This window comes from Clupea harengus, chromosome 16 (genome assembly GCF_900700415.2).
Source record: "Clupea harengus chromosome 16, Ch_v2.0.2, whole genome shotgun sequence".
Taxonomy (NCBI): Eukaryota; Metazoa; Chordata; class Actinopteri; order Clupeiformes; family Clupeidae; genus Clupea; species Clupea harengus.
Genome location: NC_045167.1, coordinates 21079124 through 21093622, shown reverse-complemented (window position 1 = coordinate 21093622; position 14499 = coordinate 21079124). Strand labels below are relative to the sequence as shown.

Sequence of the window (14499 nt, the reverse complement as noted above, 5' to 3'; positions counted from 1 at the left end):
TAAGAGTGAGGTCAACTCTGAGTATTGTGTTTTATCAGCGACATGACATGCAGACATGATGTGACATGAAGGACGGGTATGTTCTCTTTTTCATTTCCCTAGCACAAAAAAAGGAACCGGTCTGTGTACTATAGCGTTCTTTCCTTTTTGTTTTTTGTTACTGTTTGCTATGATAAAAGTACAAAGTACAAAGTAGTAGTTTACAGGACACGCAGGACACGGTCTTGGACAATTTCTCCTCCTTTCAAGTCAGTACTTGAAAATATGAGATCGTATCAGCATGTTTTGTGTAGCTCTCATTGTCTCGATCTCTCTCTGGCTCTGTCTTTCTCTTACACACACACACTCATGCATAGACACACAATACATTGGTGCTTTGTTTTCCATTACAAACCATGAATGGGAGCTTTCAGAAATGAACACCTGTAAAGCAATGTGTTTTAATGGTTTCAGGTAGTGTTGTTTCTGTTGAGTCACTGTCTGCCATTATTTCACCAGTTCTTGATGTCAACTTCCCTATACAGTAACAGATATTCCACTTTGGTACCTGATGCTTAAACAGCTGCTTCTTGAATTACATGATTGGATGTGAATGAATGACTGAAATGTAGTGCATTTGAGTGAAAGTGTTTTTCTTACAGTTCCCACCTCCAAGAGAAAGAAGAATCACTATCCAGTGATTATTTAAATAAATATATGTGATCATCCAAACAGTAAGTCAGTACGTTTTTCTTCTATTTGCAATTCATTTGTAATGCCTTTTAACTTGGTGGTGGTCTGTGCACTCACAAAATACCCTCAGAGTGCAAGAACTGAAATATGATTTGTTTTCCTGAAAGACAGTGTCAGAGATAAACCCCTAAAATGGAAAGCACAGACTCTATGAAGGAACCCACTGGCAGCCCTTCAGATGGTGAGTCAATTCATGTGAAATGAGTGAGATTTTTTTAATGTAACTTCAAAAATGCAGAATTTTGGATGGTATACTGAATGACTAATAATTCAGAATTTCATTTAAAAAAGAATAATTATATACGTAATTATACGTAAACTGTCGCCTACTTATTTTTTTTTTTATTTAAATATTGATAAAAACAAAAAAATGTACTAGGCAAATAAATAAACTTTCCTTTCCATTTATGCCCATGGTTGTGCAGGAGAAACAGTCCATTCCGTTTTCAGTTCCATTTCCACATGCTACCCCATGGTTAAGGCCCCTACTCCATTGGCCGGTCGCTGGGGAATTTCACAAAGGCACACTTTTGAAGTGATAGTTTAATTGAACTTTTTAACGCTAAAAGCAAACAAACAAACAAAAAAGCTAAGCAGGTGGTAGAGCCTAACTAAGCTGTCACTGGCGCTGGGATAATCCTCTTTGGAACTCTTTAAACTCAACCAACCCACCATTCCTGGATGCATTGACATAATCAAAAAACTTGGAGTTCTGCGTCGCCCTAGCTGTATACTGTATATATAGAGGCTGCCGTCAAAGTTTGTTTATTCAGAAAATCTAAGCGACGTCGTCACAACAAACAACATCTGTGCACTGACTGTCTGGGAGCCTTGGCCAAAGTATCTGCCCATCGGAAGACAGTTCAATCTAAAACTTGCACTACTCTGCACCCATTCAATGAACAACAAAGGTTTCATCCTCAGTGAATTTATAACGGACAATAAGCTTGATTTCTTTTCACCGAAAATTGGCAAAAAACTTCAACTCAAATCAAACCACACCTGTCGGATATTCATACATGGACAAACTTCGTCTGGATGGTTGTGGTGTTGGAATTGCCACCGTCAGAATATCAAAACCAGTCTGCCATCCATTCAATCCCCCCTTCATTTGAATCCCTTTCTTTCAACCTCTGGTTGTAGCTGTCATTTACTGCCCCCCCAAGCCCAACCCTGTCAGGCTCGCTCGGGGATGGCACCCGAGTTGCTGGATTTGGAAACCAGCGTTTCAGCCAATTGTGTCAGAGAGGACCCAATAGCAGGATGCAGTTCAAAACTTGGTTTCTTTATTATTTGCAAAAGATATAACTCCAAGCAGCGATAATCCAAAACACAAAAGATCAGGTGCAGGCAAAAGGCCAAAAACTAAGGAGATACAAAATGTAGCTTTCAGGCGGACCTGAATACAAAGCTACCCGAGGTGGCTTGAGAACCTTGACGCGACACATACCTTAAACACACACTTGTCTCCCTGGGAGAAGACCAAGCCCAAAAAGTGCGTGAGAGCTGTGTGGTTAGGCGCTGCGTGTCTTTGCACAAAGACTAAGTGCTTGATAGCACTGCTAGCTAAGTGCGTGAGAGCACTACCACAACCAAGGGACAAAAACAATCTAACGACCCGATAAGGTCCAGAGGGATTAGCCAGGTATTTGTACCCTGGCTAATTAACAGAAGGTGCAATCACAAAATACGAGACAGGTGAGGGCACACAAAGAAAACAAAGACACATGTGAACCCAAATAACAAGTCCTTTGGCCACCAGAGGCCGCCAATGTCCCAATACGTGGCAATTGCTAGCAATCGCTGCCAGCATCGTGACAAACCCTGCCTTCCCGTCAGACTGTCAGAATTTCTAACGTAGCTCTCTGCCATATCACCATCTCTGTTACTCATGGGCGACTTTAACATCCATGTTGACTCCACGGACTGCAAAACAGCAACTGAACTTTTGGAAATTCTGACAATTTTTCACTCAACACATAGATTTCCCCACCCACAGTAGAGGCCACACCCTAGACCATAGGCTTGCCAGGAGAACAGGTCTTACTGTTCACGCAGTGGCATATAAAGAACACCAAAATCATTACAGGAACACCCTCAACTCTACCCACTCAGGAATAATCCAGTCTGGCAGTGATAACCCAAGGACACTATTCTCCAACAAACACCTTAAACCCATGGACAACCTCTCTTACTCTCTCACTGACAAATGTAATGAATTCTCATGTTTCTTTCAAAATAAAATTGACACTATCCACCCCACATGGAACCGAACCTGACCCCCCACTACTGAACAGATCACCCCTTCTCATCATTCACTGAAATCTCTCCATCTGACCTTTCCTTAGTGGTAGCCAGTATGAAGTCATCTAATATCTAACAACCCAATAACTACCAGCCCATCTCCAACCTGCCCTTCCTGTCAAAAGTACTGGAGAGAGTTGTTGCCACTCAGATAAAATCCCACCTCGACTCCAATGATCTCTATGAGCCTTTTTTAGTCTGGTTTCCACTCAAAACAGCGCTGAGACTGCTCTGATCAAAGTCACAAATGACCTACTGTTATCCTCAGACTCTGGTTCCATCAGCATCCTCATCCTTCTTGACCTCAGCGCTGCCTTTGACACCATCAAGCATTCCAAACTCAAATCCACCCTAGGTATTACTGGCACTGCCCTCTCCTGGTTCCAGTTCTATATCTCACCGACAGACAACAATTAATTTCAATCAACAACTGCAAATTGACCATAGTTCCTGTCACCCATGGCGTCCCCCAGGGTTCTGTGCTTGGTCCCCTTCTCTTCATCCTCTACATGCTCCCACTTGGACAGATCCTCCGCCGCCATGGCCTCCAGTTTCACTGTTATGCCGATGATACTCATCTCTACCTCCTCCAAGACCATCACTGCTGCCACCCACTCTTCCCTCACCACTTGCCTAATGGACATTAAAATGGATGCAAAGAAACTTTCTGAAACTCAACTGCAATAAATCTGAAATCTTAATCATTGGCCCAGACTCCCTTACCCGCCCCACTCAGGATTTCACACTCAATGTTGATGGCTCCATTGTCACCCCCTCGACCCAAATCCATAACCTGGGAGTCACCTTTGATCCCACCCTGTCATTCTTGCCCCATGTCAACCACATCATCAAAACAGCCTTCTTCGGTAACATTGCCCGCCTCCGACCCTCACTGTCACCCACTGCTGCAGAAACACTCATTTATGCATTTATAACATCCAGGCTTCACTACTGCAACAGTATCCTCTATTGTACCACAAACAAAGTCCTTAACAAACTGCAGTACGTACAGAACTCTGCTGCCCACATACTTACTAGTACCCACTCAAGTGACCACATTACCCCAGTCCTCCATGACTTTCACTGGTTCACGGGTAAACACAGGATACATTTCAAGATTCTCCTCACCACCTACAAGGCCCTCAACAACCTGGCTCCCCCCTCCCGATGCCTCAGGTCTGCTGGTGCCAACCTCCTGCAAATACAGAGGACCAAGTGCCGAACCTGGGGTGACAGGGCATTTTCGGTCACCACCCCCTGCCTGTGGAACTCATTACCACACCACATAAAAAATGCCCCCACACTGTCATCGTTTAAAAAGACACTCAAAACCCACCTCTTCAGCCACGCCTTCCCCCATCCCATCCCATGTTTTTTTTTTTTTTTTACCTTTTTATGTCTTTATTACAGTTTATTGTTTATTTTCTTTGATCCTACAATATGTAAAGCATCTTTGAGAATTTTGAAAAGCGCTATATAAATGTGTATTATTATTATTATATATCTACTACTACTACCATGTGTGCTCCCTGAGAATCGACCCTTAACAGTGCAATGGTGCAATGGTGTATTTATTATGATTTAGAATTGAGATAGGGAGCAAAATGTTGGTATCTATGGCCTTTAGACTTGGTCAGACTTTTCAACAAAGATTTAGTGTATATCATATGCCAATGGCGTGAATAAGGACATTAGCATGAATCCCTTCAAATGGAGTCAATGGACACCGAAAACCTAAGAATAGCCTAGTCCCAAATAGCTTGAAGCCAGTGAAATCCCTGAAGGTAATTTCTAAAATATTTCTTATTATAACTAAGAGTAAACTCTTATTCAACTAAACCCATTGCATTTGACCAAGGCAAAGCAGTTATATGACATTAGTTTGCAAGTTAGCAACATTTGATCAGCACGACGCTATCTAAATTAGTTAGCTCGCTAGCTTTAAACAAACTATGAGATTGGTTAATCAGGATGAAAGAAAAATAAAGTTAATTGAAGTATCTGTGGTTTGCCATTGATGTGTTGTGAACATCACACTGCCAAGGCTTGTTTGCTTCGTCACTTCACGTCAAAGGCAAATCTGACAGATTTTTAAATCCTTCTGACGGCTAATTGATATATGTGATTCATTTAGATTAATTCATGACAACACATTTTTTAAATTGCTTGACAGCCCTAATTTAAATGCATGTAGTAGACTACATAACCTCTATGATATAGCCTATATGTTTTATATATGTCATAGCTTGCATGTTGAAGGGCATTATGCCATTTTGACTTTTTTCATATGGGACTATAAGAGAGATTTTGTTGAACAACAAATTCCATGCGAAAAAGGAGTTAATTAGGCCTATTTTAAAAGACAATGGGCCTCATTCTCGAACATTTTCTAAAGTTTCTTCTGAAATGTTTCTTACGGACTTCGGAAAACCAACGTAAGAAAAAGATCTCCACCAGATTCATGAACGCCTGAAAATGTGTTCTTACGCAGCCAAAGTGTTCTCAGCTGTGCTCCCCCGAATGAGGTTTCCTAAATTGAAAGCGCGTCCTCGTGCACCTGGATTTGCATACATACACACACCACCAGCTCCTTATAAGGGCACGAGGATGTCTGTAGAGTAGATGTGAACGCAATCACCAACGATTTCTCACAAATTCAGCCCTTAACACTAACGTGGAGCGGCTCCGTGGGGCATCTTGTGGTTTTTTGAGGAATTGTATTTAAGAAAACTCTGGCCGATTTACGACTGCTAGTTCGTGTTCTGAAATTCTTCTGAAGATCAGAACAAATCCCAGATGAGAAAACTTTCATGAATGCCAAATTTGTTCCTTAAACACCGGAAGTGGAGTTCAGAAGAAATTCCTTTTTTAAATTATTCTTAACTGAGTTCCAGAATGAGGCCAACAATGATTTTTTTCTTCATACTGACAGTTGTAGTTCCCAAATAGTGTGTCCTGTAGGCCTAGTCATACTACATGTGGGAATGAGCTGAAAATGACTGAAAATCAAATGACTGAGGTTGCAGTTCCCCAATTAGGGTCTATCAATTACTGTGAGAGTTTGCTGAAAAACATAATTAGGCTATATTGAAACGGGGGTGAAATATTAAAATGTAGACTTTGCTTGACAATAAAGCTTTCTTCATTTTCGTTTGGTATATATAATCTAACATAGTAGGCAATTTGACTAAAATGTACATACAAATTGGCTTAAATACCACCTTTTCTGTTTTTTTTACAGAGTCAAACAAACCTCCAAGAGGAATGAAAAGCTCCGACTCAAGCGATCACTCAAACCCTTATGGCCGCCCAGATAGTAAGTAGGATAAGCTTGGAAACACTGGAAGGAGAAGACGTGCATAGTGACGCCTAACGTGTGTTTTCACTGGCGTAATTTGGGCACACTGGTATATAATCTACGCATATAGGCATTGGATTTAGTTAATAAAGAGCATAATAATTACATTGGCATCAGTATGGTGTGCCTGGAACCTTTGGTGAAAGATTGGATCCCCTGATTTTAATTGTAAAAAAAAGCTAACGTTAACCCCCTCCCCACTTAAGGACACAACCTTACACGGTTCTCTCTTGCTTCTAGCGCCGCATAAGTTATTTGGCATGTTTGTGTTACTAGCATAGTTCCCTAAAACAATCGCAACGACACATGTTACTGTGAGTGGCTTAGGTCTAAATTGTATCCTCATATAATATTCATATTATTAGGCTAAGGGGCCCTTAATAAGGACGCCAAAAAGGCTTTATAAAACAACACCTGTAGCTCTACTGTGCTAAAATGTCTGCCTATCCATGTATTAGCCTAAAGGGGAAAAACAACGTCTTTTTTCCAGCAACAGGAAACAAAGTTGTATGGTGGTAACTATTGGGATATATATGCTGTGGATTACTGTTATTATGACTGCCACTGTACCAAAGTGTTTTTGTTTCTACTTACGTTGTTTTTTACACCAATTTGTGGTCGATGATAAATACATATACACTTCACTTACTATCTGTGGGGCAGCTCTTCACCTACAGTAAGTTGCTATCTGTGGGGTATCTGTGGGGTAGCTCTTCACCTACAGAAAGTTACTATCTGTGGGGCAGGTCTTCACATACAGTAAGTTACTATCTGTGGGGCAGCTCTTCACCTACAGTAATTTTAAAATTGTTGGTGCTGCTGTCCATTAAGCATTCACCTACGTACTTTTGTTGAATAATTAGAAATTATACTTTGACTTCTAGCAGAGCTTTTTCTTTGACAATTACTTGTACTTCTACTTGTGTATAGAGATTTTATACTCCATGGTTTGGGGGAATAGTACTGTAGGTCATATTTAAGGGCACCACAAGGATGGTGTACTGGCGGGTGGGGTACAGGTGGGTGGTGTGCTGGTGGGTGGGGTACTGGTAGGTGGTGTACTGGTGAGTGGGGTACTGGTGGGTGGTGTACTGGTGGGTGGTGTCTGACCGATTGTGGTGGGCCATCTGGGAGGTTTGTATTTCTGTCACCTTTTTGACCCCCGATGAGTTTGCACCCCTGTACAGAAACATTCACCAGCATATCTCAGTAGGAGCCTTCAAGAATCATGCTGTCTACAGCTGACATAGTGTCCCAACATGCAGTCAATCATTCAAATCCAGTGCTATGAAATTGGAAAACGTGCTGACTCTTAAAAACCCCCAAGGATTTGTAATGCTTTACAATCAGTTTTCAATGTCAATGCAAATCACCACATACGGAATTCACCTTCTACATGCAATCAAACACTGAACCCTGTGTGCCTCTACAAGGCTCTTCCATTAAAATGTGACACTGATTAACTAGTTGGAAGTAAGAACAAAATGTGATGTTGGTGATCAGCCATGGCTAGGTTATCATTCAAGGTCCCTGTTTTCAGGTGATCCATGCTTTTAGACTAGCAGCTTAACGGGTCTATGACGGGTCTAAAACTTTGTTTTTGTTTTTGGGTGCTTATTTTAAAGAACTGATGATCTGGGACCAGCTGTTCAACAATAACTCCATGACTATGCTTAGCGAAAATCTAATGTGTCAATCTAATGTCTTTTTTTTCTAGTGGGGATCATGATTTTCGGGAAGGAGTGGTCAGAGAAAAGCCATGTGGGTAATGTTATTCTGGGCAGCTATGCATTTGAAAGTCAAGCACCTCCAAATCAGTGTGTAGCTGCAGAAGGATTGGTGGATGACAAACACCTGACTGTTGTCCTCACCCCAAATCTCATCAGTAGTCAGCTCAAACTGCGACACTTACAGCGGAGGATGAAAGAATGTGTCTCCCTATGTGGTCCAGGTCCTCAGGCATATATTTTGGTTGCACAACCTCAAGACCTCACAGAAGATGACCATAAGAGAGTGGAGATGATCTTGACCTCTGTGCTTGATCAGGCATTGGAACGTACCCTTGTAGTGAAGTTCTTACCTGAAGATGAGGATGAAGAAGAAGATGAAGATGGGGTTGGTAGCAGTGTTGATGACTATGAGAGTGATGCCTTGCATCGTCTGATACAAGTCTGTGGAGGAGGGTGTTACAAATTGAACTTAAAACATGACGAGGACCATATGCAAGTGGAGATTCTAAAAAAGATTGAGAATATTGTGAGTAAGGATGAAAAACATGTCTCAGACATGTTGGAACATGTTTCTGAGACATTTCAGCAACAAAGCCAGAAGCCAAATCCTGATTTTTTTTGTAAGTAATGCCACGTGCCCATTGCTTCCATCAGTTTTGAAGCCATTAATAGTCCGATAAGAAGTAGTCACACTTTTTCTTGTTGCCTCACTCATTGTTTACTCATTCACTTTGGCTTGAAATACTAATGTTTGCAACTAGGATATAGAATTATTCCACAGACATGCTTGACCCTAAAATTCAATTGCTCTGTCTTCCACAATCTAACAGCAAGTTCCTCCAAGCATGCTGAACTCAAAGAAAAAGAGAAGAAATCTTTGACGAGTAAGTTGTGATGCAAATGATGGCATGTATGTGTATGTGCTGTATAAACAGGTGTGGTGTGATTCTAACTGAAATCCAACTATTTTTTGTTTTGTCTTTCTGTCCATCCATTGATCCAAACACACATCCACCATCTCTGAATACATGCCTGTCAACCATTAAGGCAGGTTCATCACATGGATATCACCAAAAGCAGGTATGTAACACCTCAAAGGTATCTTACATTTTCTGAATCAAAATAGTGGTTGCTAAAATCTTCCTCCACTTCATCAACATGTAGAGCACAACATCAATTTAACAGGATCAAGGCAAATTTCTCTCTGAAGTAGTATTCTGTTTTCCCTAGATAAATATCTGTCTGTCCATATCAACCACTGATTATGAAACAGTAGTTCCTCACTCAGACTAAGAACCTAGAAGTTAATGGAAGAAAATATTAGTATCTTTGTTTATTTTAATTTGTTTACAACTACTAATACTGTTGTGGACTGGAGCAAAGTCTCTTTTGGATTTTGTGTTCTTGGTTTATTACCAGAACAAGAATTAGAAGCCCATTTACTGCTCCCACGAGCATCAGAGGTTGTAGAGAAAGGTATAAAAGAGAGACTTGATTGAGAGACTTGATTAAATTGGAATTTAGTTTAATTTGATTGGTCAGCACCATCGAGCTTAGCTCGTCTTTGTAAGTCCTGTCTTTTGATGGGTTTTCCTGGAAAAGGCATAACAAAAAAACAAGTGTTAATATTTTGCTGAACATATGAAATACAAAATTGCAAGCTGCACCTTTGATTACATTATTATAATATGAATTAAGTAAGGACAACAAAGCACAGTGTCAGTCTGTTAAATGTCACTGTTAGTTTGACTAAATCTAAAGGATTGTTTGTAATAACAACTTTGGTGCAGATATGGTGAATAGAGAAAGAACCAAATATGTACACAGTTTTCAACGCATTCTGCAGTATACTTCATCAGAAAACAGATTACATGATGAAACATTTTGACATATGCAATAACCATGAAGAAAATGGCAGCCAGGTTGATATTTGTGTTTTCAACTTTTTATTTTTCTTTCCGTGCCATCTCAGCATCTTTGCCATTGATACATTTGATGCTGTTTGGGAGGAACGGAATCCAAAGGACATCCATCGGCAACATCATACTATCACAGTCTTACTCAAAGCTGGATTTCAGTTCCAACTTTTTGAAGAGGCAAGCTGATGTATGTGGATACACAGTCACTCTGTTTGAAGTGCCAAGTCTTGCCAAAATGCCTTTCTCACTACAAGAGCTGCTAGAGAAGTGCCAGCGTTCCATCTCCCAGTGTGCACCTGGGATCAATGCTTTCCTACTCGCTCTGCCTGGGGGTCACTTTACTGATGAAGACAAAGAGGAGTTACAGATGATTCAAACCATCTTTGGTCCTCGTGTGAATGACTACATCATGATACTCTACACAAACGTGTCGTGTCCCAAAGCCAAACCTGTACAGGTTAGCCTGCAAGAGAAAAAAAATGTAGAGCAGCAATTTCATAAAGGTTGCTTTGTGCTTAGCCAGGAGGGTGGGCATGAGCAGACATCGGAAATGCTCAAGAAGATTGAGGGCAAATCAGACAAATGTTTCACCACACATATGTTTATGAAAGCGCAAATAGAGGAGAGAGTCAGGTTCCAGACAGAGTGGGAAAAGGAAAAAAAGAAAAATGAGGAGATGATGAAGCAGCTCAACAGCTCAGCAGGTAAGACATATTTTGCTTTCCCTATTTTGCTTTAGTAGGGGTCCATAGCTGCAACTACATCCAGAAGACTTTTATAGAATCGGTGTGAAAAAAGTGATTAAGTTATAACAAAAAGATTAAGTAAGTTATTACAAAAAGTGCATCAAGCAGCATATGTTACATAGTGTAAGCATGTTACATTGTTTCCTCTTAGTCATTGAAAGCACTTGAATGGGTTGATCTATAGGATCCACTCTTTTATGTTTGAACTCTACTGAAGTCCTTCTAGATTCAGTGATTATTGAAAATGTTTTTATGTACACCACAGCTTTCTCATTGAAAACTTACAGTACATTTCATTTCATTTTTAAGTAGACCACGTGTGGTGTAAAGAGGTTGTTAAAACACAGATATTCAGGATGTGGTCCATACAGCACAGTTTCTAGGGGTATTAAAGGTTCAGGTAGACAACATGCCAGTGTTGCATACTAATCTGTCATAGCTGTCATAGAGCTATCTCAAGGCCAATCTGCTAATAAAGCTCTCTCATTGGTTATTTAAAATATATTTTCATGAAGGTTATTAATGGACAATGGAACGTGTTATAATCTTTAATTTCATTTTGTAGTCATTCAGAATCCAGACAGCACCCCAGATTGTGTCAGGATCGTGCTGATTGGGAAGACAGGAGTTGGGAAGAGTGCAACAGGAAACACCATCCTGGGGAGAGAGGCTTTTACATCTAAAGCTTGGGGTAAATCAGTGACGACCTTTTGTCAGAAAGACACAACACAAGTAAATGGCCGTCCTGTTGCTGTTGTAGACACACCAGGGCTGTTTGATCCAGATTCCTCCAATGAAGATGTCAAGAAAGAAATTCTGAAGTGTTTCAGCTTGCTGGCCCCTGGACCCCATGTGTTCTTGGTGCTTCTTTCAATTGGCAGGATGACACCAGAGGAAAAGGAGACGTTGAAACTAATCAAAGATACCTTTGGGACCAAGGCTGAAAAGTTTACCATTACCCTTTTCACCAAAGGGGATAATCTAGATACTAATACAACAGTACAACAGTATATCAACAGTGATCGTGCAATTGAACAACTAATCTCTGACTGTGAAGGACGGTATCATGTGTTCAATAACAAAAATAAAGAAAATCGCAAACAGGTGGCTGAGCTGATGGGAATAATTGACAGGATGGTGGAGAAGAACGGTGTGGGTTGTTACACCAACACGATGTTCCAAATGGCAGAAGCTGCAATTAAAGAGAAGTTTGAAAACTTGATGAGAGAGAGGGAGTTGGAAATTGAGAGGGAGAAGAAACAGCTCCAGGCCAAATTTGATGAGGAAATAAGAACAATGATGGACGAAAAGACGAGGGAAATACAGAGGGAAAGAGAAGAGAGAGAGAAGCTGCTGAGAGAAAAAGAGGATTACGTCATCAAAGAACGTCAAAGAAGAGATGAGAGAGAGGGGAGGGAAAGGGAAGAGAGAGAAGTAGAGGATAAAAAGAGGAGAGATGAAGAGGAGACCCAGAGACAGTTATGGATTAGAACCTTGGAGGAAGTTGAGCAAAAGCATAAGGAACAGAAAGAAGCGTGGGAGATGGAGCACAAAAAACAACTGGAAAAAGAGAAAGAGAGAGCAGCAAAAGAACACAAGGAATGGATTGAGAGGCAAAGAAAAGAGAGATCTGAATTTGAGAGAGGACAAGAAGCTGAAAGAAAGAGAAGGGATGAAGAAGAGATGTCTAGGAAGGAGAAAGAGGAACTGGAGAGACAGAAGTTAGAGGCTAAAGTGACGGGCGCTGAAGAACTGACTGAGGAGATTCGCAAGGAGAGAATTAAACAGTTGAGGAAGTGGGAAGATGAAAGAAGGAAAGAAAAACAAAATGAGCAAAATGAGAGAGAGGAGTGGGAAAGGTTGCAAAAGAAAATGAAAGAAGACTTTGAAACTGAGAAGGAAAGAGCAAGAAAAGAAAGGGACTCTAAAGAAGAAGCGCGAAGAGAACAAGAAAGGAAAGAAAGAGAGAGAATTGAGAACAAACATGGAGAAAAGATTGAAGACATGAAGCATGCTTGGGAAAAGCAAGAAAGGGAGTGGACTAAAGCAAGAAAAGAAGAAACAGAAAGAAGGCAGAAAGAGGATGAGGAGAGCCAGAGGAAGATCAGAGACCTTCAGGAAGACTTTGAAAGAGAAAAGGAAAAGGAAAAGAAAAGGAGAAAGAAAGAGGATGAAGACAGAGAGGAAGAGCACAAGAGAAAGTTAAAGGAAATTGAAGAACAGAATCAAAAGAAAATTGAGATGTTGATTAAAAAACACGAGGATGAGGTCCGAAAGAAAGCAGAGGAATTCAATGAATTCACCAAGGATTTAAAGGGTATACATAGTTTAGAACAAGATGAACTGAGGAAAAGAATAAAAGAATGGGAAGAAAAATCCAATGACAAGTGTGTTCTGCTTTAAATGTATCTTTTAGGCTTCAGGATGTAACCATAGAATAAACCACACAGCAGGTACAAATCATAATAGTGTAGAAAGAGCTTGAATATTTGTGCACGCTGCATATTAAACTATCTTTTTTAGAGAAAACATCAACTTTCAGTACTAATTATTTTGTGTGAAGTTTGCGTACGCATTTTGTGAGACTATTTATCCTACAAGAAATAATTTTCTTCCATGTGTAATTGTCTTGATAACTATTTTGTAGTTTTTACAATTTCAAAAAAAAGTTGCGGCCCGATAACCTTTGGAACTTAAAACACAGATCGTCTAGGTCTGGGTCCGTTGTTTACAGAACATTTCTTTCAGAACATTCCAGGGTTGCATTGTTTCACTAGGTTGACTTTTCTCACACCCCTCCTGATGCTTTCATCTCTATCCTCTGTCACTGTATCTCTCCCTGTGCTTTTACACATAAGGTTTAGACTAAGAGGAGGACATTAAATTAAGGGTACTAGGTGTTGTATGGCATTGCAATATGATTTCTTTGTCATGTTTGTTTTGATTTGAATGGTCTTGGTGTGAGTGGTGCAGTGATCTCAGTCCTGCAGCTAAATAGATTATTTTGAATAAAGGTCTCAGAAGCCAGAGACTCCGACACTTTTCCTTCATATGGTCTGAATGTTTGCATGTTTCATATGTGTTTTCTGAGGTATTTGTAATTTTAGATTATTCATTTCAGATCAGTTTGAATGTGTAACTGAACTGAATCATGTTTTTTTATATTATATCTGTATCTGCCTGGGTAAGAGTTGTCTTGTTTTTTTGTGTATGACCACTGTCTGGTTTTTGTACATTGAGCTCTGCATGCTCCTCAGCACCTCTGGATTGTGTTTTTGTTGCTGTCAGCTTTTTTTGGTTGCTGTTAGAACTGTGACTCTGAACTGTCTTTGACTGACAATCTTTTTGCCTGGCCTTCTGTTTTAAGGACAGATTCATTAAACATCTCTTTTCACAACCCCAGTTTCATTGTGTCTGCTTTTGGGTCCTGAATTCACACCTCTGGCCTCACCGGCTGTGACGACTGGACTAAGTGTATGAGTTCCAACTCAGACAGTTTGGGAATGCCACTAGTCAGACGTCAGGGTGACCCCAAGTCTCAAAACGGCAACCAACAATGACTCAACGTAATGAATAGAAATTGATCTCACCGCTAAAATGAATCACTGTTGAACTTGGATGTTATACGAATGTTGTTAATCATTATAGTCAAAGTTTTCTTCTTCTGTAATGTTACTGCAGTATAGCTGCACTCCTTTTTTCTTTTAGAA

The 14499-nt window shown here is 40.3% G+C and overlaps 2 protein-coding genes across 2 annotated transcripts; both read left to right on the top strand.

Annotated features, from left to right (window-relative positions):
• The first annotated feature begins 864 nt into the window (after positions 1-864).
• Positions 865-9555, top strand: LOC122133572 (GTPase IMAP family member 4-like). The gene is made up of 3 exons (XM_042710026.1): positions 865-913; positions 8112-8563; positions 9544-9555. The coding sequence occupies exons 1-3, from the start codon at positions 865-867 to the stop codon at positions 9553-9555; spliced, it is 513 nt and encodes a 170-aa protein (XP_042565960.1).
• Positions 9556-10529: 974 nt separating this feature from the next.
• On the top strand, positions 10530-14186 carry LOC105895443 (golgin subfamily A member 6-like protein 22). Its single transcript, XM_042710012.1, has 2 exons — positions 10530-10747; positions 11355-14186. The coding sequence occupies exons 1-2, from the start codon at positions 10594-10596 to the stop codon at positions 13190-13192; spliced, it is 1992 nt and encodes a 663-aa protein (XP_042565946.1). The 5' UTR covers positions 10530-10593; the 3' UTR covers positions 13193-14186.
• The last annotated feature ends 313 nt before the right edge of the window (positions 14187-14499 follow it).

Coding starts and splice junctions, on each gene's coding strand:
- LOC122133572 (XM_042710026.1), top strand. CDS start 865: ATGGAAAGCACAGACTCTATGAAGGAACCCACTGGCAGCCCTTCAGAT. Junction 914..8,111: donor CACTGGCAGCCCTTCAGATG/GTGAGTCAATTC, acceptor TTTTTTTTCTAG/TGGGGATCATGATTTTCGGG.
- LOC105895443 (XM_042710012.1), top strand. CDS start 10,594: ATGCTCAAGAAGATTGAGGGCAAATCAGACAAATGTTTCACCACACAT. Junction 10,748..11,354: donor GCAGCTCAACAGCTCAGCAG/GTAAGACATATT, acceptor TTCATTTTGTAG/TCATTCAGAATCCAGACAGC.